The sequence below is a fragment of the Halichoerus grypus genome, chromosome 1, assembly GCF_964656455.1.
Source record: "Halichoerus grypus chromosome 1, mHalGry1.hap1.1, whole genome shotgun sequence".
NCBI lineage: Eukaryota > Metazoa > Chordata > Mammalia > Carnivora > Phocidae > Halichoerus > Halichoerus grypus.
Window position 1 is genome coordinate 142,556,571 of NC_135712.1, and position 26,617 is coordinate 142,583,187.

The 26,617-nt window shown below is 38.3% G+C and overlaps 1 protein-coding gene and 1 pseudogene across 2 annotated transcripts in view; both read right to left on the reverse strand.

The window, feature by feature from the left end:
* The window catches only part of GADL1 (glutamate decarboxylase like 1), a 164,831-nt gene that overhangs the window by 81,270 nt on the left and 56,944 nt on the right, over positions 1-26,617 (reverse strand). For both annotated transcript variants that reach the window (XM_078072720.1, XM_036084207.2), the window contains 2 exons: positions 26,125-26,189; positions 25,786-25,867 (listed from right to left, as the gene is read on the reverse strand). In XM_078072720.1, coding sequence (XP_077928846.1) covers positions 25,786-25,867; positions 26,125-26,189 — 147 coding nt within the window. The remainder of the gene's footprint in view (positions 1-25,785; positions 25,868-26,124; positions 26,190-26,617) is intronic.
* LOC118530657 (U2 spliceosomal RNA) lies at positions 3,018-3,149 on the reverse strand (annotated as a pseudogene).

Below are 26,617 nucleotides of genomic sequence, written 5' to 3' on the forward strand. Positions count from 1 at the left end.
AAAATGTAAAAGTGAATTTTAAAAATGATCATACCTTCTGATCTTGGCTTGATTGATTGATTGAACAAACACTTGAGAGGCTTAGTATATGCCAAAAGCTGTGCTTGGCACTGAGGATGTAATGCTAAATAAGAAAATCACTATCCCTAAGAAGTTTAAGACTGATATAGGGATAGAAAAACAGGCAGTTACAGAATAGTGCTAGACTAGGGGTAAGAACAAAGTCTACAGAGCACGAAGGAGGGTCAATTTTCACTGACTCAGAGATGTTAGATAGGACTCTTCGGGAGAAGAAATATGTCACAGAGAGCTGAAAGATGGGGAGCAGCTGGGGAGAAGAGAAGATGGAATGAGTTCAGTATGGAGCTCATTAACGGGCCAGGGCAGAGCTAGGAAGACTGGAAAGGTAAAGAGTAGGCAGGTCACCACGGTCTTAAGGGTCACAGTAAGAATGACTGGTCAGAGAATTTTCACAGGCTCGTAGAGATACTTTAACTTCAACTTCATTATTGATCTGGCAGAATAAAGTGAGAATCAGCAGATGTGGTGTCCACTTTTGATTTAGTCCCCTATTGTCAGAGCTCCAAAGCAAGTCACTTAACATCTCGGGCTTCATTTTTCTCATCAACGTAATGGAGACAGTGCTACTTGTTCTACCCATCTTACAAGAATACCGTGAAAATCTAATGAAATAATGTCACCGGGGAACACCTCTCAGCTTTGGCCAAAATCCTGCTCATTACTCCCTTCCTCCTACATATTCCCATAACCCTGACCCTCCCAGCTGTCACCACCCATTCTTCCTTTGATTTACTTCTCTCCCCTCAGCAAGCTGAGAAACAAGATGCCAGCTCTAGATATCCTCACTGTTTATGAAATGAGCATATTGTACCTCTCACCCACCTCCCCTTTTTAATGGTATGTATCTACCAGTAGCTATAGAAAACCAAGTTGATAGACTATGCTAAGGCTATTACAAAAAAATCTTAGAGTAATAGGAAGAATGATCCACGGTCTTCATCCTCCAAATGGAGGTAAGCCTGACCTTGCCTAAGCTCTCACACCCGATGGCTTTCGTAGATGCTGTGGATCTTTACAAGTGAAAAAGAGACATAAAGGGATGGGGTGGGGGAAAAGAAAGGAAGGGAAAAAGAATAACAAGAATATCATTTCAAGTCTTCAAGTACAGGTCAACCCCAGTTATCTGTTTATATGGGTGTGTTTGAAACCTGTGGAAACCAGACCATTCAGTTGTCTAAATAGCTTTTGATCTATAAAGTAGGAAAGTGAGAATATAACCTTTCATCTTCACTTCTTCCAAGCCAATGTCCAACCACGACTTCTGACTTTCTCTATTTTTTCTTTAGTCCCACATGTGTTCCCTTTCTGACTTTCAAAGGTGTAGAACATTTTACAGATCCTTATGGGAGGAATGAGATCTGGTCGTCAAGATCACTTGCAATACGAAAATCTTTGTATTTGCCTTCACCGGAGTCCTGACCCTGTCCCTCTGTGTACCCTCCACCTGATTCCCCTAGTCCATGCAGTTACTGACGGCGCAGTGTGGGTTTCATACACTCAACTCTGCTGTAAGATCTGCTCATTGTTGGGAATTGGCCTTGAAATTTAATCAGCTAGGCCTCAACTTCCTGGGCTTCCACCCACAGTATTGCCCTAGTCACGTTCATCTATAATCCAAAGCAGGTGCCTTTTCGTTTGCAGATTCTTCGGATAGACACCTTTCACTCTTTTCATGGTATGCCTTTGATCCCTCTTTTTTGGACTGATTTATTTAATTCATTTCCCTTTCTGTTGCATGAGGCTTTTTCACTGGCTGTCAGAGCAGAAAATTGTTAAAAATAATCTGGTGTTGCATCCCACCTGAGAGAAAGCTTATTATTTTTAATGAACGACCACAGGTTTGTTTTTTTTTTTCCCAAACTCCCCACAAGATCAGAGTTCTTATTTGCCTTTTCCTTTGCCATCTGAAGGCTAGTTTCAGACACGTTGTGTTTCACTGGCCACCTCAATATCTCCAGAAGGTTCACATCCAAACTTAGAGGTTTCTGTTAGCAGCTCTGAATTATTTTTTGATCAATTGATTCAGCCCTCCTTCTTACCTCATTGAAGCATTTTTGAGACATTTGTATCGCCCCTACATCAACCCCTGCCTAGGTCTTCAATTAATTCTCCAATTCTCACTTCCCTCTGTCATGTGTATTTTCTGGAAGATGTTAGGTATGGAAGTTTGCTCATATTTAAGATGCTTGTGCTTGAATTCCTGAAGAATTTGTGAACAACCTGCCTTCCTCTCTTCTGCCATGTGGTAAAACACTTGAGCCTGTTGTCCTGTGGACAAAAGGCGGGGGGGGGAAGTGGTCCCCTCTCCCAGAGGTGGGGCCAGTGAGGCCAGAAACTCCCCAGTCTTCTTGATAGGGTTTCTACATTTCCATTATGTGAACCGTGAAAAGATCAGCAGAGCCGAATCACTTGGACATCATCTATGAAAACCACTCATTATCCTGGAATATCTAGGCACTTAATGTTAATACCAAAGCTCCACTTCTCCTTCCAGAAAGCCTCCTGGAAGATTCCAGAAAGTTTCGTTAAAGTGCTAGGCCCACAGGCTTGATGGGGATTTTTAGAGAACTGATAGAATACTTTAGTGCCAGACTGGAGATCCTGTATTTGCTAATGAAGTGTAACTCTCCCATAAATATCCCTAACTAAGGGTCAGAATGAGCTGATTTAAAAATGAGGAGACTAAGCTAAAAGATTTTTTTAAAGAAATGCAACTTAATTTTAAGCAGCGAGGGTGACTACAGGCGAGCAGGAAGTTGGGCTCAGTGTCTTCGAGAATGTGTACGTGCTTCTATAAAGAGGTCAGAAACATTTGATAGTGCAGAGATCACCTGGCGACACCTCTGCCTGCCATACGAGCATTTAAAAATAGTGCAGTTGGGTTTCTCTCTTAGGACAGATGAAGATTTTCTGATTTTCCCTAGGCAGCTATCAACATACTTTCTCTCTTAAAGATAATCTAAAGCAGTGTTTTTCAAACTTTGATTACAGTCCACAGTAAGAAATTATTTTTAAACTGATAAGAACAGATACTACACTTGATCTTAGCCAAAAGGCCGAGAAGCGATAGTAAGAAATTATTTTTAAATAGTAACAGTATCCACCCTAATATACACGAAACTGAAACAGGAATTTCATGGAATAGTACCCATCATTACCATATGAACAGCATACTGATATTTGCTATTCTATTCTGATTATTCATTAAAAAGGAAAATAAAAAGCTGAGGAGACTTAAAATCGACCATATAACTCAAAACCAATTAGTATGGCGGTTCTCAACCCTAGCTAATATTAGAATTATGTGAAGAGGGTTTTGTTTTTTTTTTTAATATCAATGCCGGGTCTTGACTCCAGACCAAAAATCAGAACCTTTGGTGTGGGTAAGGGCGATGGTATTTTTTTAAGCTTCTCAGATGATCCTAATATGCAGCCAGGATTGAAAACCATTGTTCTGATGAGTCTTGATCTTATGTTGAAAATTCTTGATCTAGAAGTTTCAGTCAACATTACATTTATATTGAGTTCAGAGAACTCTGAGGTGTTTTTACAAGGGCATAGAAACCCAGGTGATTATCTGACTACTTTGTGAGCTATTTGTGCCCATTATCAAAGTTTTGTCTCTGCGTGAATACAAGTGAAGAATGACTTTATTCTATGCACTTAAATAAAGAAAATATGGGTTGATATGAGTAATGCTGGACTCTTAATCAAAGCGGGGGAGGGGGACAGCTCCAAGATATGAAACATATGTCCACGGATTATAGCATGAATGTGATGTGCAAAACCATACCCCCACAACCCTAATCTATTCAACTTTTTGATTTGCTTGCTTTTGTGATATAGAACAAAAAACTATTGGTTTGGAGAAGCTTAATCATATCAACATGGCTGTATGTAAATATTGCTCACTTAGCTCTGATAGGAGGAACTGTGATCCTTGCTCTTCTTCCATTACTTCCAACTATGAGTTTCTGTGATTCTCTCTGATATATATTTACTTAATACCCTGCCTTGTTGCAAAAGAGATTTAAGGCCGCTTAGAAAAACACAATATGATAGATAAGGAGAGAAAAGGAAAAAGGTGAGAAAAGAGAGATGAGGGAGGCGGGGAAGGGAAGGAAAGGAGGAGGAGAGATGAGGTCAAGGCCAAGGGAAAGGCCACGGGGAAACGTAATACAACTGGAGTGATATTTGTGCACAGAAGTCATGCTGGAAGGAGGGTGAAGGGCATAGACTACTTGCCAATTTCTTGGCACACCTGGTCATATGCGCACAACAAAAGCGTCCAGTAGTCATTTGCTGCTTCTGAGCTCTGAGTATTTACTATGACTGTCAAGTGCCTCACTTTGCTCCATCATATCACATTTTCATTCATCTGTAAATTGAGACTAATGATGCTGCATGGCAGCCCACCTCCTGGGGATAAGTATTTGTGCCATAATGTTTAAGTGAAATGTCTGGGGAAAAATATTTATTAACACAAGACTTACTTCTTTAGTCTAGATGGCTTACTTGCATCTCTCCAAAATAGGTGGGCCAAGTACCCATAGAAATGGTGTCCTTCATCTTGGACAAAATGGACACAACGCTAGAGTGTTTCCCTGGACTGAGGCTAGAAAAGTTATTCCACACAAGAAGCACAATATTTAACAAAATCAATTGAGGTCTCCAGCTGATTGTGTTGCTGTGAACAAGTGCCCAGTTCCTTCTCAAGTGAAATTTTACACATTCAGCAGCAAGGCTGCTGGACTACATTTCTTGGAGTTGGAGCATCCTCGAGAGTTCTGGCCTCTGAGACCTGGAGTATAGGTAAGAGATTGATTTTATACAGGGGAAAATGCTGTGCAGCAAGGCAATTTCTGAAACACAAGTTCCCTGCTCTTCATTGCATAAATGCCATTAAAGTGTTGTTGGAAATCATTGATAACTGCCGTGACCATGGGCAATCCTACTTAAAACTGGCCTTAAATAATAGTTTCAAATGAATCAGGAAGTACTTGGTAAAACCTTTGAATAGGATCCGAGGTATAGTAGACAAAAGCATTTTTTTCCCCAAAGACTCATGATAAAATACAGAAATGTGCTAAAATGATAAAGAATTTTTCCACCACACAAATGGACATTTGTCCAGACAGAAGAATCTGTGCATTCACATGTAGCTCATTCCTCAATTTGGACATAACAAGGAAAAAAATTATATTCACTAAGTGTCCACTATATGGCTGGCAACACACTGCACACTTCGGAACATTTTCCCATTTAATGGCATAGTAGCTCTTCACAATAAAAAGTGTCTTCATTTTACAGATAAAATAATTGAGTTTCAGAAAAGTTAAACAACTTGTCAATGGCATGCAGGGTAGTCCCAAACAAAGACGGAATTTGAACATAGGTCTTACTGGGCTTCAAGGTCTGTAAGTGGATTTTCCCACTGATAAATCACATTTAATCCCAGAATTTCCTAGTTCAAACTGTGGTCTCCAACACTAAAGAAGGCAATGTCCTCTCCTTTGGATGTTCTAAAACAGAGATGGGCGAACAATTTCTGTAAAGGACCAGAGAGTAAATATTCTCAGTTTTTTAAGCCATACAATCTCTGTCACAACTACTCAACTCTGAGGTTGTAGCATGAAAGCAGCCATATAGGATACTAAAATGAATGGGTATGGTTGTGTTCCAATAAAACTTTATTTATAAAAACAAGTGTCAAGCTGGATTTAGTCCAGGCGCCATAATTTTCAGACCCTTGTTTTAAGACATACCCAATGAAGAGATACACTTAATAAGACAACCTTTTCCAAATTTGTTGAGGTAAGAAGCATTAAACTTATTTATATGAAGGCTCCAACCCATTTTCTTTCATTTTCATTGAGGTAAGTTTCTAATCCCTTTCACAACAATCAGTAAATATGTTGCTTCAAAGAAGAAAAAAAGAATCTTTAATTTAAAATAAATTAGAATAAAATTGTCATGGTTTATTTTTCTTTTGGGTTTGGAGAAATGTTTTATGCAATTTCCATAGGGAATGGCATTTGACTATCCAGATGCATACCAGCTTATAATTTCTAATTTCCTTTGTTTCCCCAACACCCCAGGAAGAAAAAAAAAAAAAAGTACTCTGTGATAAAACTGGTTAAGTCTGGATTTGTTTTCTCTTTTATTTTTTTTAACACTGCATTTTGACATTTATGATAGGTCTTTGCTGAAATAATGCAGCAGGAAGAGCTATGAATATGAAACTGGAAGCTCATATGCAAACAGCAAGTAGAAGCTACAATTGATCATAGAGCAAGAAAGGAGGGAGGGATGGAAGGCAGAGAGAAAGGCTCTCTGGTGGGTCAGAAGCAGGGAGATGAGATGACTTCTAGGATTCTCTGGCTCAATTGTTCTCTAGGTATGAGAATTATATTTTCTAAAACAAACCCTTGTTTGATGAACTGCAAGTGTCTTGAAGGGGTCTATTAGACCAGGGTATTTAGAACAGCCCTGACTGCAAATCCTGGGGGAGAGTGCCTATATTTACAGAATCATAGGCTGAAAGAGGAAAAGTAAATGACAAAAACCTACATGCCAGGTCTGGGCACCAGAGTTAGGAAGAGATTTACAGGTCAACTTAACCAGCCTGTGGTTGTGAAAAGAGTTAGAATAAGCAAAATCATTAGCAATAGTATTTCACTTTGTATTGGTTCTAAAAGAATTAAACACTCAAATCTTATCTTCCCAAATCAATATTTTCTAGTTCTGTGCATCATTGTGGTTTTAGAATTTACAGTTTCAGGTAGGATGTGAGGTTGATCCATTACCTGTCATTTTGATTTAGGGACACAGAAGCTGTGTGATTAAAACCATGGATTGTGGATTGAAGCCTCACTGGTCCTGAATCCCAGGGCCATCCCTTACCAGCTTGGGAGCCTTGGGCATGTTACTTATGCTTTATGTACTCAGTTTCTTCATCTGACCAATGGTCAGAGTGATAGTTCCTACCTCATTGGATTGATATGGGGATGAAATGGGTTAGTAAATTTATCCACTCATCTATCCGTCCATCACTCACCCAAGACTGTATTGGGCATGAGAACAGTTAAGGAGCCTCTCGTTAAGTATGGGTGACAGGCTAATGGTTAGTTAGATCACAGAGGACTCTGTAATACATGCTAAACGAATGCTTGGATAAAGAAGAGAGCTGTAAAGCAGCCAGGAAAGCCAGAAGCCTCCCTGGGAAAGTCGATGCTTGAGCAGAACACTGTGAGAGAAAAAACAGGACTCAGGGTGACAAAGAAATGTCTGATTTCCACACAGAGGGAACCACTGGCCTGCGAGAAAAATGAATGTGTTCTTAACATGATGTCCAAAGCCCTCTAAACCTGAGATTGTTCCCTAGCCCCATCTCTCAGCATGTCCCTCCCCAGGGTGGGACAAATGTCACTGCCTGGACATTGCCTGGCTCTACCCCAGACCCCACATTCTCAATTTCTGACTCTTCAGGGAATAACTGGGCTATAGAGCATCATGGAGAGAAGGCTGCACCCCTCCTCCTGCCCCATATCCTATCACGCCCCTCAAACCTCACACCGCTCAATTTGCCCTCTAGAAAGGCACTATGGGCTGGCAGCCACAGTGCCCCAGATCCACAATGACCTAAAATGAACCACAGCTATGTTCCTTCTCTCCTGCTTCTCAAAATCCATAAAATTGGCACAACGACGAGAGACAATATGTCTTCCCTATGAGCTCATCTAGCCTGGCACTGATGAATGTCATTTTTTATTCTAAACAATTATGATAAATGCTTGAATGTGAGTGAGGAGCTTTCTGAAGAGTGCCTGAAGCGACAGAGGCATTGGGGGGGAGCCCATATAGGGAAAGATAAACCCCTTGGGCTCACATTAATTCACTGTTAAACTGTAAAACCGATTATCAGGCTCTAGAGTACACTTAAGACTCATGACTCCATGAAAACTCTAATCATGAGTGAGTCATTCCCCCAGTCACAAACTTGGGAAATTAAGGAGACAGATAAAGCACTCCCCTAGAGATTTTCCTCTTGGATTTCAACTGAACCCCTTAAGTGAAGGGGGCCCTATAACTTTCATAATTGGGAAATAAAAACTCTTAGAGAGATTAACCTTCTAATGCTTGCTGTGGCTACCTCACAGGCAGAAAACAATCTTTTCCTTGTTATATATAAATTCCCGGTTCTCACTAGCTCTGGAAAAAGCTATGTATTTCATTGCATTTCACTACATCTCCGGCAAGCTGGATATTGAAAGGGTACAAAGATTCTGACAGTACTCTAAATGAATGCATCGGTATTTCTGTAACTGAATGTCGAGGGTTTAATCTGCACTATAGTGCTGTCTAAAACTGGTAATAAAACAGAGGAATAATATGTCAAGATAAGGTCCAAAGGACATATAATAGTGACATGTGCTACTCCATGACAAGGGCATAATGAAATGTACTGGGAAGAGAGTAGCTTTATAAAAAAGAAGCCATGAACTTTTTTCTGACAACTGGTCCAGAGCCAGAAATGGGAAAGATAACAATCCATCTTCCCCATTTCTTTTCAGTTTCTGGACCAAGTTTAAAGCTCAACAATCCATTACTAAGTTGTCACAGCAAGAGACGGAAGACATTTATAGCACACACAATTCAGGCTCTTTGCCTGGTCCATAATGATCCCCTATTTCCCTTCTCACCCATAGAAATGGTCACATTACACCACTCCCATCCTAGTCCCAGCTGATTGGACCAGAGATGGAGGAGACTAGGAATATGGAGTTAACACTGAGAGATCCTAATTTAGCTCATGCTGGTCTCTTGGACAGAGATATAAACGTCATACTGTGAAGTACCATATTTTACCTGTCACATGAACTTAAAAACAAATAACATTGTTATGAATTTCAATGCATAACAATTGCATCACTTTGGATGTGCAAAATGACAATTTATTTTTCTTTAACTGAAAATGTTTCTGATTTGCAGCCACATTTATTTCTACTGCAAAATATTTAATCTGGTCCTTTTCAGAAAACCTCAAAACTCTGAGTGATATCTCACACCATTCAGACGTAAAACATGGACAATCAAGATTTTCCCTCCAAGAGTTTTCTTCTTCTTGCTCTTTATGTAACATTGTTGGGTATTCACAAATGCCACTGAGGAGGGTTGCCAGATAAGATACAAAACATCCTACTAAATCTGAATTCTGTAAAAATTTCACATAAATTCATAACCACCAACATTTTTAGTAAAAGTATATCCCATGCAAAATTTGGGATATACTTATACAAAAATATTATCTGCTGTTTACCTGATATTCAAACTTGACTGAACATCCTGTATTTTCCTTTGCCAAATCTGGCAACTCTATACTGAAGCTGGGGAGTGAACATATGCTTCTTTGGTGTGGTCACTGCTGTCCTTGTGCTGACCACCTGCCCCATCCCTAGCTCATCCCCAGATGATCTTTCCATCTTCCTGCTTACATCTAAAGACCTGCCATGGCCTCCTGCTGTCAGGTCACTGCCATGCTTCTTGCTTCTTGCCCTTATTTCCAGACTCCCTTGTGTCTTCTTGTTCATTTGTAATCACTTTTGGATGAGCTAGCTCCCTGCCAGCCACTCTGAAACTTATTGGGGGCTATCTCAGGCACTCTTATACCTTAATATACCCCCACCATGTCTGTTTAATTTCTACTTTCCAAATTGACTTGAGGGATAAGGGAGAGAAGAGGCTTCCCTATTCTCTGAGCCTCACCTAGAACTTGAGCCAAGAGAGGAAAGGACCTATATGTCCTGTATTTACAGGAAAATTCTATTCTTCCTTGGTCCTCTTGGGCTTCCATATTCATATTTAATACTTCGTTCCTCTTCAAACACTTGCCTCCCCCCTCCAAACCCTTAAGACTGTTTATCTATTTGGGAAAGAAAGTACAATCTAAAAATGGATTCTGGATGATAAGACATCCTTTCAAGAGTAACTTTTGAGTTGAAAAGGTAAAAATTTGTCACTCTTGATCTCTGCTTTCATTTTGATCATTATCTGACTACAATAAAACACATCAGAATTTCATAACATATCTGAAGCACTTGGGAGGTTAAAATCTCTTTTATAAATCATTCTTGACTAGAAGAGGAAATCAACACTGTTATTATGGATTAATTGGAAAATAATTTAAATGAGAACACTCCAAAACAAAACTTAAGGAACTGAACCAAAATGGCCTTCAAATGTAAAATAACATTCCTACAGAACAAAAATGTAAAGAAGCAGGAGAAAATGAATAACAATTAAATAAACTTAATAAATATGTGAATTGAAAAATAAATGTAATTAGTCATTCCTTATGCGGAGAAGATAAACTAAATCAGGAAAAATATTTTAAAAATTAAGATTTCTGACAAGGATATAAGGCAAAAATTAAATGAAAATGATAAAAGGATAGTATATATTCTGCTCACATATTTGAAAATCTCAGTAAAATGTATTAAATATTTAAGAAAATGTAAGTTCTTGAAATTGATCAGTAGTTCAATAAAAATGGGAAAAATAAACACTAGATCAAAGAATTATCTCCCTCAAAATTTCTGACCAGTTTTACAATTGGCTTTTCTGAACATTTCTAAAAACTGATGATCTCTGTGTTACTGTAATTATCCTAAAATGAAGACAGTTTAAAATGCACTCAAAAATACAATCCAACCAAGATCACACACACACACACACACACACAGTTCAATCATATGTAGACAGAAGCAAAAATCGAAATATACAAATCCATCATACATTAAACCAAATTACTGCAATAAAATGAGGTAAATCAGTAATGTAGAAAATCTATTAAGGCACAGTTAACTTTGTTCAAGGAGTAAAATGATAGAACTACCTTATTAGATAATAAAAAAGAATATGGTAAAATTCAATACTCATTTCTAGCTTCTCAAGAGGATATATAAAGAATGTATATTTTAAGACACCTTTAATAAAATCACAAAGTAGACAAAAATGCCTTCTATTTACTGTTATTACTGAATATATTTTTGGAAATTCTCAGTACATTATAATTGCTGATAACTGATATGAAGCTTACATATTAGAAAGAAAACAAAATTACAGTTGTATACTGATCTAATTCTATATTTAGAAAATATAAGAGAATAACTTTAAATTTCTCAGAATAATTAGAAATCTGGTGAAGCAGTTATATATAAATAATTTAAAGTTTTCCTTTATAGCAGAATTTGCAGTTAGAAGATTTTTAAAAGATTCTATCTATAATAATAATCAATATAAAAATTTATAATTAACCTTAATAGTAAAGCATATTTGAGTCCTCTATGAAAAAAAAATCAAAATTCTGTGATATAAATTTTTTTTTCCAATCATACAGGAGGGAGTAGGAAGGAGTGGGTATGAAACTAGATTAGCCATGAATTGATCTTTATTGAAGTCATGCCATCAGTACATAGGCGTTCATCTCCACTCTTGGATATGTTTGAAATTTTCCACAATAAAAATTTAAAAATGAGGGATGCCTGGGTGGCTCAGTTGGTTAAACCTCTGCCTTCGGCTCAGGTCGTGATCCCAGGTCATGATTGGGTCCTGGGATCGAGTGCCGGCATCGGGCTCCCTGCTCAGAGGGAGCCTGCTTCTCCCTCTGACTGCCACTCCCCCTGCTTATGCTCTCTCTCTCTGTCAAATAAATAAATACAATCTTTAAAAAAGTTTTTTTTAAATAATCTTTGTGTGAAATAAAAGAAATCTGAATAAATGGAGAGATATACCATGTTCCTGGATGGAAAGGCTAAAATTTTGCAAAGATGTTAAATCTCAAGTTAATCCAAGGGGTTTAATATAATTCTAAATAAAATCCCAGGGCAAGGTTTTTATGTTAAAGTAAAATGTTTCCAAAATCCATTTGGAAGAATAAACAGACAAAGAACAGGTCATTTTGTTAGAGAGTGAATGACGACCTGCTCCACTAGATGAAATATATTTTGAAGCTATAATAATTATATTATTATATAATTTGCCAACTATTATATAGTTTGCCAATGTGGATTTGGCAAACAATCATCAGCAGTTTGATCCAATGAATGGGTTCCTCCAAAAATGGAATCACATTAGATCTTTGCCTCATCCTATCTCTCAGACCCTTAATTAACATTTTCTACCTTTTCTCCTCCAGTTTTGCACTGATAAAATTCTGCAATTCCTTATGTTTTAAAGAATTTGTTTTCACCTGAGACAATTTCCCATTTCCCCTAGTTGATATGTAAGCTTTGTGCAACATTGGGTCTCATCTGATGCTTCCAACGGGATAACCTGCTCTTAATGAAAGTCTTGTTTCATTTGAAAACCTTTTTCTGTAGATCAAGAGGCATTGCATTCACAAAAAGTTGTCAACAGAGTAGAAAAAGAATAGAAGGCTGAATGAGATTTAGCAATATCATCCAGATGAAGAAGATGGTAACACCAGCAAGTTTGGCTTCCCTATTTTCCAACAAGGTCACTGATAACATAAGCAGTTATGATTATAAGAGGTGTCTGGATGGGATAGGGGGAAGAGATATTGTAAATTTGGCAATAGAAGAGAATCTTCTTAAAACATATATAGAGCTTCATCAATGCACGCTTCTGAGCTGGACTTAAGATGCCTAATTAGCAGCTTCCATGATGATGGTAAGCATCATTAAAGAAGTAAGTATTCTTAAACCTCTATAAGCCTAACTGCCTCTGTTTCTTATATCAAAGAAGGGGGTAGGAATGGACAAAGAAAGGAAGATGCTGGTTATAGAAACAAAATAGATTAATCTACATCAGCATAAATATAGTAATACATAATATTCATCTATCAAAAAATTTTTAATGATTTAACTTTGGCTAGTTGGCTACAAGTAGGTTTTATGTTCCTCATTACACTTGATTGTCCTATCATGATCATATATTTCTTTAAAAGTGGAAAGAGAGGAGCCTGGATGGCTCGGTCAGTTAAAGTGTCTGCCTTCAGCTCAGGTCATGATCCCGGACTCCCAGGATGGAGCCCCATGTCTGGTTCCCTGCTCAGTGAGGAGTCTGCTTCTCCCTTTCCCTCTGTTCTTCCCCCCACTTGTGCTCTCTCTCCTTCGCAAATGCGTAAATAAAATCTTTTAAAAATATAAATAAATAAATAAAAATGGAAAGAAAATATGAATAACTATTATTTTAAGTCACCTCTGCTGCAACTAACTTCTCTAGACCAGGCTTTTCAGCAGGGTTGTTCTCTTACCTGATCTGCATTCCCTAAACACCTGCTTTTTACTCCATTATATAATTCTACTACATATCATATTTTAATTATTTGCTTGAAATCTGTTTCCCCTACTAGCCCTTGAGCTCAATTAGGGCAGGGATCATGTCTTACTCATCTATCACATAGGAGGCTGCACATATTTGCAGGTTGAATGAAAAGATGAATAAACCAACAAATGCTTATCCTTGCTGAGAGCACTGACTAGCAGCTGATTATTAAAAAGCTAAAGCCTGGGGGCACCTGGTTGGGTCAGTTGGTTAAGCATCCAACTGGGTTTTTCCGCTCAGGTCACGATCTCAGGGTCGTGGGATCGAGCCCCACATGGGGCTCTACACTCAGCACAGAGTCTACTTGTCCCTCTCCCTCTGCTCCTCCCCCCACTCACACACCCTCTCTCTCTCAAAAATAAATAAAATCTTTTAAAAAATAAAAAATAAATTTAAAAAGCTAAAGCCTAGTATATATCAATTCTAGTAATAAAGGACTAGATAAATTGGAAATGCTCCTGCTGTAGAAAACAGAATATGCTTGAAATAGAACATAAAAACTGCATCTAATGAAAAACATCACAGAGCTGCACAAGACAAGAATAAACTCCTGGGAGGTCCAAGGAGAGGAACGGAGCTCCAGAAGGTCAGCCAGAAATGTCTCTACCCCAGGGACATTTTCAGTCTGAGGGAGGACAGCTAAGGCAGGAGCCAGATGGGTGAGAGGTGAGGGAACAGAAACTGTGACCACCCCGTGTGTGGGGACACTTTACATCACCATCCGATCTCACGCACGGACACTTCAAGTACTTCAGGAAACAGCTCACAGGCGCTTAGCGTCACTGAGGGCGGTAAGCAATTCTTTCTCTTGTTTAGGATTCAAAGGTCTCCACCCTGAAATGGTGGTCCAGGCTATGCTCTGGAGATCCAGGAAAATGTCAAGCCTTCATCCTAGACTGCTAATTGTCCCAGATGCCCAGAAGAAGGAACATAAAATCCTCTCTCTGGGAAGATAACTCCATTCTGTGTAAATTATTCCTAAAGATAATTTCTCAAACAAAATATTCAGTAAACCACCAAAAATCATAAGGGGTCTCTCTAGACAATATGAGAGCCAGGAACCACAGACGCAAGAATCAATAGGAATAGCACTCGAGGGAATTTAGATATCAGAGTTGACAGAAGTAGATTGTAAATCTATGTTTACCATGTTCATGGAGATAAAGGCTGGTCTTACAAATGTCAACAAGAACCTAGAGGCACTACGTACGTGAAAAAAGATTCAATTAAAATAATAGAACTGGAAAGACAGTAACAAAGTAAACATTGAAGGGATGGCTTTAACAGCAGTTTAGATATAGCTGAAGGCAGAATTCATGAATTTTAAGATAGGTCATCAAAATTATCCATAACAAAGCATGCAAAGACACAATTAGGAAACACACAAAATACAGTAAGAAACAGAAGAAACAGGAGTTCTAGGCTGGCTCAGTCGGTGGAGCCTGTGATTCTTGATCTCAGGGTTGTGGGTTCAAGCCCCACATTGGGTGTAGAGATTATTTAAAATAAAATCTTAAAAAAAAAAAAGAAACACAAGAAACAGTGAGAAGGTCTAATATACATTTAATTGGAGTGTCAGAAAAAGAGAGAAGGAGGCAGAGTTGACAATTAAGTGGATAGTTTTCAAAACTCAAGATAAACCCAACAAAATACATGTTTACAATACCATACATAAACAGCAGAAACTTAAAGAAAGCTTGAAAACCTTAAAGGAAGCCAAAATAAAAAGTAATTTTGTCATTAAAAAAATGACAGGGGCGCCTGGCTTCTCAGTCGGAAGAGCATATGACTCTTGACCTCCGGGTCATGAGTTCAAGCCCCACATGGGGTGTAGAGATTACTTAAAAAAATAAACTGGAAAAAAAAGGACAGTTAACTTTCTAACACACAAAAGGAAAAAAAAGACATTAAAGTGTAAAAGAAAATTACCGACAGAGTTCTAGCTCCAGAAAAAATGAAATAAAGACATTTTCAAAGAAACAAAGTCTAACAGAATATGCCACCTTTTGATCCACTAAGAAATTCCTAAATATGGTCTTCAAAAAAAAGGAAAATTAGACAAGATGGAACCTCAGAGATGTAGCAAGCAATGAAGATATGCGCAGAAAAAGGTTCATAGCCAGTTTTTGTAAAATCCCCAAACAGGTATAACCCAAATGTCCATCAACAGTAAAAAGGATGAACAAATTGTGTTATAATCATTTGGAATAGTATAAAACAGAGAAAACGAATAATCATCAGATTGTGCCGAAACATAGATGAATCTCACAGACATGAGGTAAATCTGAGCAACAACAGCAACGATGCCAAACCAAATATATGTGTATGTGTGTGTGTGTGTGTGTGTATACTGCACAATTCCTTCAGAAAGGCAAAAGTAAACTATGTTATTTGAGGATCCACACTGCAGAGCAAAACTAAAAAGAAAAGCAAGAAATTCAGTAACAGGAAAGAGCCTATGGGGGATTTCTGGGTTTCTGGTTATGTTCTTTGTTTGAATCTGTATGGGAACTACTTGATTATTCTTTTTATAACAGTAAACTAAGCTGTTTATTTACATTTTATGCACACTTTTGTATTTTTCTTCTATTTCATAACAATTCATTGAAAAAAAGTCCAACATCTTCCAAACTCCCCCAAAAACCCTCAGAATGAACTACCAGAGGAGGTATTGCAATTAACTTTTTGCAATTAACAAAACTCCCTAAATTATAATTTCCCATCAGTTTCATGATGGCTTAGGGCAGGTATGTTTGCTGTGTGAATGTACATGCGTAAGTGCTTGCACACATGAGTCATACACACCTTGACTTTAAAGATACTGTGACTATTTTATAGAGTTTTCACTTTTCTATTTAGCCTACAATTTATTTCTTTATTATATGCCATTAACAATTTTCCTACAACTTAGGGTTTAAGTACAATTATTAAAAGCCTATATAAAATAAATCTACATTTACCACCTCTGAGTCTACAAAATCAAGAATCATTCTCTTCACAGGGACTCATATTGACACTTTGAATCATATGGAAGAAAACCCAGAAAAAAATTAACTCCCTGAAAGTTTTTGTCCTTGAAACAACAAAGCTGGAAAGCCCAATTAGGAATGTCAGGTATGTTTTTAGATATCTTCCTTGGAAAACAACATATATGACAACTAGAATTGTACAAAGGAAAGCAAATAGAACAATTTATTCCAAGAAGCCAAAAGGGCCTCCAGCATCATATCAGAGAGTGGAAATAGAAGAGAAATCCTTTTGCAATGAGGTCATAGTAAAATAAAGGGCAAAAAAAAAAAAAAATGGCAGATGCTTGGAATCCTATAAAAATGCGAAAACCAACTTTTATCCACCTGAGGCAGGTGTAGCATGCTAATTATGGCAGGAATTTTTCCATTAGTTTCATTCCAGGTTTCCTTTTATGCCCTTACCCTATGTTTCTCATTTTTCATAGATTTTAGCTTATGTAATTCTCCCAGATTATGAGACCCTAATCAGTTTTTGGTTTTCAGTTAGGACAGAAAAAAAAAAATCATTCTGTAAATAGAATCCTCCTTCTGGGGTATTTTCAACTGCTAGGACACAAAGGTAGAATTTCATTTTTTTTTCTTTTTCATCATTTCTTTGCAAATCTGAAGTCTTCTGTGATGATTGGCAGAGAGGCAAAGGTTGGGGTCCCCTACTGAAATGGGATGGCTGCCATGAAGAATGAATTCTTTACCTGGAAGGATATCAGAGAGATTCCCACACTCTTAGGGTTCTCCAGAAATAGACAGGCAGAAGATATTAAATCACATAGTGGGCAACACCCCAACTCATCTAAGTCAAACTGACGAAATTAATGTAGCTTAATCAGTAGGACCAGGTGGCAGTCACCCAAAAGTTTGAAGGAACTCAAGGATGAAATTGGGAAGCTGTTGGCCAAGATACTGGATCCAATATTACAAACAGTCAGGACCAGCAAACTGGCAGATTGTGAATGTTATTCTGTCCATTAGAAAGGGTCAAGAGAGGATCCAGGGACCCTTAGAAAAGCAAGTGTCTCTTCCGCTTGTCCAGTCGCCAATAAAGAACAGCACCATTAGACACTAAAACGAAAATAAGTCCTAGGGGAAAGACAATATGGTTTCTGAAAAAAGAAAGCATGAGTCACTGATTTATTATTGGTCTCTGAGGCATGTAGATAAAAGGCCAAATGTTGGCACAGTTTAGAGTAAAGACTTTTTTTAAGAGCCAACATGAAATGGGACGTGAGGAGGTAATGGATATGTCAAACCATATGGCTAAGACAAACAATTTCTACACCCTGTCAAAATTCCAACATACTGGCAGGAAGGGCACTTTTTAAGATTTGAAAGAGATCAGGCTGTGATGATAAAGGGCATGCTACTTCATACTGCAGGTAACAGATTTAAAACACACAACCATTTGATGGTATTGGAAAAAGACCCAAAGTAAGTTAACTTCGGGAAACATTTCACCTAGCATCGAGTGTGAGGCTTTGTACTAAGTAGTGGGACTACAGCAATGAATAAGACCCCTTCTGCTCTCTAGTAGCTCAGTCTGCTATATACATGATTCCAAGAACCATGGAATAGGTTCTGCATTTGGGACTTACCCCATTTATGACATGTAGGTAACTACTGATTGAATAGTAGTACAACCACAGTTATGCAATAATTCATCCCTTGGAGCCACAGTTCACAGAGGAATTAATATATTAGGCTATATGGAGCATAGATCTAAAACAAAGTGCAAATCCTTTGTTAAAATTAATGACAATTTCAGTACCAACACAGAAACCCCAAAACCCAGTATTACCGGTCTGTTTGGTGGAGAAAGACATAATGGATTTTGAATATGTTCAACTCTCACATTATTATATCCCTTTACCTCATGGAGAAGGAAAGCAGACATGAAAACAGTGTTTGTCATGACTGATAACACTACGTGAGGGTTTTTTTTTTTTATGTGATGCACACATATATACACGCATATGCACACATTTCCAAAAGCTTCCTGAAAAGAAAATCAACTTTGGTTTATTACAATTAAAAAAAAAAAACCAAGAATTTAAAAAGGAAAGGGCTATTTACCAACCATGAATTTGATGAATTCTGCCAGTCTTATGCAATCTCAACCTTGCTGAAAATTCTAAAACTTCTCTCTGTTCATGCAAGAACATCCAAGACACAGAGAATAATTTTGGCAGCATCAAGCACAGGAGATTGATGTCTCTCCTACAAGTGAAATGCTTCTTTTTTCTAATCAGTTTTAAACACCTACCTTCCCCTTTTTCTGCCACATTATCTAGGAGGCTGTCATTCCACAGAAACTTATAATATCGGTGTACAGGGGAAGTGTGAGTGTTCTCTGGCATGAAAAAAAAAGAATTTCTTTGATGATCAGATGGTTCAGTATTTTCAAACCACCCAATAGCACTTCCATAGGAACTCCACGAAGAAAAATAAGAGCTAAAAAAAAATCCTCACAAAAGCAGGCACAGTGTGTTCTAGTTTCTCTGATAAATCTACTTTCCCTTCTTTCTTTCCTTGCACAATTTTTTTAATGGCATACAGTAATTGTCATTTGCAGTATCAGTTACCACTCAGAATAAAAATATAAATGGGGCTGAAAACTCTCTGCCTTCTCCCGGGGGACCATATTGAGAGATGATATCATGCTCCCTTTTCTCGTTTTCGCTTTGCATTACAGGACCTGGCCCATAGTATACCTTTGGTGAGTGTGCTGAATGAATTTCCTATTCTCTTCTTCCCGCTACTCCTTCTCCTAAAGAATAACTGGGACTACATTCTGATCCTCCTCTAGAATGAAGAAAAGAATTGCAAGCTTATTGGTCTCACATTTGAAACCTAGCCGAGTCACATGTCAATACCTCTGTCTAGAGAAGATCCCTCAGAAGGAGCAATGTCAATAGATAAAATTAGAAGGAAAATGTTTATGTGTGTGTCTGTAAATGTGGGTGTACAGATGTCTTGCCTACTAAATTGACAAAGCTAAAAACTCCTGTGATTGTCAAAGATTTAACACACATACATACTTTGCTAGGGAGAAGGTAAACAGTATTCTAAGATTTACTTATTTATGTAAGAGAGAGAGGGAGAGGGTGAGCAGGGAGAGGGGCAGAGGGAGAGGGAGAGGGACAGAGAGAATCCCAAGCAGACTCCCCACTGAGCATGGATCCTGACGTGGGGCTCAATCTCACGACCCTGAGATCATGACCTGAGCTGAAATCAAGAGTCAGAGTCTTAACCCACTGAGTCACCCAGGCACCTCATGTAAGAGGTATTTTACAAGGAAAATTAGGAATTAAGTATAAAAAGCATCATGAAAGATGATCATAGCTCTTCTATGTCTAGGAATTTATTATAAGGAAAGAATATAGGATATACATGAAGATTCAGCCTCAAACATGGCAGCCAAATCTCTAATGGTCAAACATTAAAACAACCTAATTGAGTGCTTGCTTCGGCAGCACATATTCTAAAACAACTTAATGGGTCAGGATTAACAAGATGGTAAAGTTAATTATAATATGTCAAAATGACAGACTACAACACAGCTAATAAAAATGTATAGAATGGGACGCCTGAGTGGCTCAGTCGGTTAAGCGTCTGCCTTCGGCTCAGATCATGATCCCGGAGTCCTGGGATGGAGCCCCAGATTGGGCTCCTTGCTCAGCGGGGAGCCTGCTTCTCCCTCTCCCACTCCCCCGCTTGTGTTCCTTCTCTCTGACAAATAAATAAACAAATAAAATCTTTAAAAAAATGTACAGAATGCATATTAGCTAAACGAAAAGCATTTGGGTAAACAAAAAGAGCATGCTAAAAGCAAAATATGTTATAATTTTTTTAGATTAGGTATGTGCATATGTATACACTTAAATGTATATGTGCAGAAGAAAATGCATAAAAGGGCATCTTCAAGTATCGTATCCTGTCACTGTTTTTTCATTTTTCTCCATATCTGAATTTTCTGATTCATCTATGATGCATCTGAATAACTTCTGGAATAAACATATAAAATCGGACATAATAAAAAAAATCCACAAGATCAACATGGTCTTTCTAAAAAAAAAAAAAAAAAAATCGTTCAGTGAAATTGTTCAGTAAAACTGGAAGTGCCTGTGAGTTAATATCGGGTGATAATGGTCAGTAGAAATGGAGAGGAAAAATCTATACTCAAAAAGTCATCTGATTAACATGTTTCTCATTCTCATATATCTGTTAGGTTTGTTTTTTTTTTTAACTAAAAAGTCCCACTAAAAATCAAAAAGCCAATATTGAGATTTTCCCCATCTATGCAACTGATTCTTAGGATATATTGCCTTTTCTTTTAGATCAAAGCATCAAAATTGTGTTTGATCCAAAACAGCCATGTAGTGCCAGCATTTACATCTGAAGTCAACCTATTTATAATCACAGTTGTTTTTTTTTAATGTCTGATTTTCTTTTTGTCCCTATGATGCATAGACGGTTGGTGATAGTACAACTCTGAGAGGAGCAGCTCGGCTTGGTTTTGGAAGTAGTCTTCTTTACTAATACACGTCTTTCAAAATACAAACACCACAGCTGGTCAATCAGGAAAACAGCATTGTGAATGTCAGGGCTTTGAGGGTACAAATTAGGGAATTAGTTTTTCCCTTAACAGAAGTATATTCACTAAGTAATTTGCTTTCTTTTAACTAGAGTTACCCCTTCCATTAACTGGAGAAGTAAGTCCAAATTAAAACCGCTATTCATCAATTACCGCTGGAGGCACGCTCAAGCCTTGTGTTAGGACTGCGGCAATAAAACTCATCAATTGCAATTTTCATCATTGTTATCTCAGAGCTCTCAAAAGGAATAATTTGGGAGAGGGGAGAAACTGGGAACTGCTAGTAATTGCTGACATGATGGCAAATATTTCTGAGGCTTTTTCATTCATTTAAGCATTAAATTTTTCAGTGGATTTTAATTTTGTCCTTGTTCAGTGAATCCTTGCTAAGCACTGCAGATACAGTGGCAAATATGATGGCATAGTCCCTATCTTCAAACAGCTTATGTTCTAGAAAGAAGAGAAGTTAATACATGGGAAATCATAATTACAAATCATGATGCGCACTTACAGGAAGGGCACGGGGTCTGAGAAAGAATAATGGGGAGATGCCAGTCCAGCTGGAGAGTCTGGGATCTCTTCCTTAAGGAGGTGACATTTCAGCTTCAACACAAAGGGTGACGGTCATGGACACTCCTCATAATACTCAACCCTCAAGGAGTATTTCATTAGTGATGCTCTTTCCTGATCTTCCTCCTATCTCCCTGGCCGTTCCAACCTCAGCTTTCACAGACTCTGAAGCTCCTCAGGACTAAGTTCTATACCCGCTTTTCTTCTCACTCCTGAGGTCCTCCCAAGGCAATCCATTCCACTTCAGGGACCTTGGAGAACACCTACGTGTCAGCCATTCCCAATATACTTTTCCAGCCCAGACCCCTTTTCCTAGCTCTGGATTTACATGTCAACTGCTTTCACTTGAAAACTTCATAGGAATCCCAAATTTAATGTAGCCAATGCTAAAATCAAGATATTTCACTCTCAAATCTTCTCCTCCTCCAGCAATTTCCATCTGCCCACACAGGAACATTCACTCAGTTGCCATATCAATAAGCAGATAGTCAACTATGACACTTGCTTCTTCCTCATCTCCCACATATAACTGGTAATTCAGCCCTGTCCAGTGGATTGGTAAAGTAGATCTTGAATTTCATCACATTTTTCCATCTCCCCTGCCATCAACTCTTGCTTGGATACTGCAAGCTTCTTCTTATCCATGCATCCATTCTTGTCCACCTCCAATTCTTTGTCTTAAATGAAAATCTTTTCAGATTACTCCCTGGTTTTAAAATTCTTTCTTTGTCCTGAAGATCAAGACTAAAATCATTAAAATGGTTGAAGACTCTACATGTTATATCCACTGCCTTGTCTCGTGTCAGTCTTAGCATTATTCCCTGTGCTTCAGCTACAATGGACTTTTTTCAGTTTCTAAAATCAAAAGGATCTTCCTGGGGCACCTGGGTGTCTGAGTCAATGAAGCATCTGACTTCGGCTCAGGTCATCATCTCAGGGTCCTGGGATTGAACCCCGCGTTGGGCTCCACACTCATCGGACAGTCTGCTTGTCCCTCTGCCCCTCCCCCCCCCCGCTCAGTTGCTCTCTCTCTCTCAAATAAATAAAATCTTTTAAAAAAATTAAAATTAAACAAAATGAAAAGGACCTTCCTTTCTTAAAAACTGTGTATGTTCTGTTTCTTCCACCCGAAACATCCCAGGTCCCCCTGCTATGTATTCTCTGAGTACCACACTCTGTTCTGTATCAGATAGGAGTGCATTTGGCTGCAAGAGACAGATTACCCAATGGAAGTGGTTTCAGCAATAATAATGACCCCTAACAAAATGTTTGCCAGTATCACTTCCAGGATTCGTGAAACATTTCAAAATCATTATTCAAGACCACAACTTGTCCCCTTTATGCTCTGCCATTCTGTGCACGTTCACCTTTTGATTTAGGGGCATCATCTTATGGTTGCTAGGTGGCTATCAGAGCTCCATGTATCATGCTCTGAATCAACAACATTCAAGATAGAAGTAAGGGAAAGAATGCTCTCCTCTTATGTGTATCACCCCTAGCTGCAAGTAAAACCTTTCTCAAGAGCCTCCTCACATTTCCTCTATAACGTACTGACCACAACTGTCATATGGTGGTTCCCAGTGTGAGGGAGCCTGGTTAGATGGGTATCAGGAGGGAGAAAGGAAGGAGGTTGGAATGGCTATAGAATACATGATCAACAGCATCTAACACATTCCTCAGACCACTTATCAAAATAATAAAGAATTAAATAGGAACATTTTGTTCATTGTCTCCTCTGTAAGATTATGAGCTCTTTGACTACAGGGAATGTTTCTGTTTCATAAGCCCAGAATTAGCACAGCACCTGGCCTACACAGGAAGTCAGTTAGTGTTGCTCGAATGATGAATGAATGAGTATGAAAGAGAACAGAGGCAGAAAATAGGTACAAAAGAGATAGAAGATTGCCAATGCAAAACTTCTTAAGCTGATTGTCATATCTCATCTCTCATGGTTCAGCTCTCCATTCCAGTTAATTTAAAAATAATCTTTTATTTTAAAAAAATGGTAAAAGTGTTCAATCCTTTGCACAATGCATGCAATTTTCCTAACTTCTTAATTCCTGCCATGTGAGTCGACATGGGTGTTGTTTTTATTGAGATCCAGGAATGAATTCTTTAAAAAAATAAAATAAAATTATCAGCCCTGTAATAGAGTTAGATGATCTAGAAAATTTTGAATTGCCTCAAGTACATAAATGCAAATCAATTCTTGGCTAAATCACTCAAACACCATTTGACAAGAAAAACGTATAAAAGCTAGAACATTATTTAAAAGAGTAGTCATAAAATTTGGGGTCTGAATTTTCTACTTCTGAGAGCATCACACCAACAGATAAGGATGTCATTCAGATCAGCTGACTGAGGAGAAGGCAGATGTAGAACGCTTGGCACATAAGGGATGCTTGACATATTTTTGTTCTTATATCTAGAGCAAGGGAAAACCTGGGTTTATTCCTAACTCTGTCATGTCCTAAATATGTAAGTACGGGTAACCTGAGGATGTTACTTGGTTCACAATGATACAGTAATCTTAAACTACCTTTCCATTATAAAGTGAAGTCATAACTTAAGGAGTTAAATGCAAAAAAGTGAAATGGAATTGAATATAGCCAACAATAGCCAACCTCATAAAATATTAGGGAATCAATTCATATTTACGAAAGTGTCTCTATCTCTAAGTGCAGAATCTGTTCATAGTTTCTGATGGATCCTGAAGGGGAGGAAGAAATTTTTTTTTGTCCTAGGTTCCTCTAGCTGGACTAAGAATTAAATTTACATGAAGACAGATTAACAGGAAAAAAAAAAACAACAACAAAGTTTTATGATGTGCACATGGAGGCCAAATAATGAGATTGAGACTCAAACAAAGGACCACGGCTGTTTTTATACATTTCAGACAGTGAGACAATAAATTTGTGAGGAATGGACAGGATAAAGAAAACAGATGTTTGGGAGTTTTAATTAGTAAGGAATTCTAAGCAGAATTTGGGCTGAGGTAGTGGATTAGTAAAAACGTAACAGGTTTGTTTCTACAGCTTTCTTGGCTTTAAAGTTCCCGTCTCTGGGGGTAAGATGTCTTCTTACTTCTTACTGCAGGGAGGGTACCTTTCATAAGGGAGATTTGTTTCTTGCTTTCAGGAAGACAGAGGGGGCCCCAGTGTCCTTGCACTGGCTAATTCCCAAGTACCTTCCATTCAAAATAATCAATATGCCATTGGGGTACAGTTTGGGAGGCCTGCCCTTGGCCCCTACCATATTCTGTTTGGACATCTCAAAACACAAAGGGCTCTGACATACAAATGTCACAATTCATTTTTAAAGAGAGTTGTAAATATCTGCACATGCAAGACTAGGTTTTAATTTTAAATATGGCTTTCATTTGAAATAAAATTCCTTAAAAAGAGAAAATGACTTTAGCATTGGCAAAGGGAGTCCCCTAAGAAAAAAATGTAAACAGATGGCTGAGAAAGATCACCCACATGCTGCACACATATCTTGAAGAGGCATTTCTAAGAATGAAGTGGCACTTCCCAGCCTGGGCCACTTCCCACAAGAATCCTTATTTTACCCAGAAAAAAAACATGGGGTTTATACCTGTGGCCAGGAGAAACTCAGCAACTCCTTCCCACTTGCCCCACCATGATCCAGACATGTTTCCAAACTCCCCGCAATGTTCCCAAAGAAGCTAATAAATCCGTGTTTGGTGATCAGCCCTGAACTAACATCTTCCTGTATAAATGCGCTGTTAAGCCCTAGCTAAGCATATTAGGCATTCAATTTAATGTATGACACACATCTGTTCCACTTTCTCAGCAAGCAGAAGTTTCAAGATAACTTAAATCCCAGACTTAATCAAGGAGAACAAAATCTTGGCAATGTTTAAAACTGAGGTTTAAAATATAATCCAAATGAGGGCAAGAGAGACCATTTTGCTATAACTAATGAGATTATATAATACCGAATTCTAATCCACAGAATCACCTGAGCAGAAACGCTAGATTTTTTTTTTTATCTGAGTCTGTTTATTTTTCCTTTCCATGCCACCAACATTTACCAAAGACCTTCATCTATATCGGTCCCAAAGCACCAAAATGTAAGCAAAAATGAGCCTCTGCAAACACAGTAGTTTAACCCCTTTCGAAGCCCAAAGGCCAGAAGAGGAAAACTCACAGATTTGTCTTTTACCAGGAGAGCACAGCACTGAATTCCAGCCATCAGCATCTTGTGGGGGTTCCAGGCCACGGAGTCAGCTCTGTTACGCAAAAGAAAAAGGACAAGGGAAGGAGGGAACTTAATGTGCTTCTACTGGAGGAAAGAATACTTTCATTAGCAGCACAAGTATTCATGTTCTCAACGGGATTGCTGGTTTGAGTCCTCTGGGGTAGCTTGGAGTTTTCAAGGAAAGCAGTTACTTTGTCTCTGTGTTTTTACTGTGTCGCTTAAGTGTGCAAGATCCAGAGAGGTTCCCTTGCCTAAATAAGAGGTGCTGGGCCCCCAAACAACATTTACCTGTGGATGCCCTGCAGAAGCTTGCGGTACTTCCTCGACATCAAAGCTGAGCCACCCCAAGAAGCCTGTTGAGATATTTACATAATCACAACAATGTTATTTCAATGTTATTTGTCGGCCAGTCCACTGACATAGAAAACTCTGAGTGACAACCTTGATGTGCCTTACTCCATACTTTGTTTTAAGCAGATGTTAAGCAATGTACACACCAAACATTTTTGCTCACTGGCTCTCACTCGGGCAAGGAGAGCCTCATCACAGTAGATGGCCTCCCGTGACCCTTAGGATTTAAATTCACACATCATAAAGAAATTGGCATATCAACCTGTTGGCTTGTGTGTGGACAAAAAAGTGATTTAAAAGACACAGTCCATGCCTTCTCTAATCTAGAATCTAAAAGAGACAATCTCCTTTGTTCTTACCTTTCAGTATCATTACTGAAGCATAGCTGCTATGCAATGTTATATATTAGTTTCAAGTGTATGACATAGTA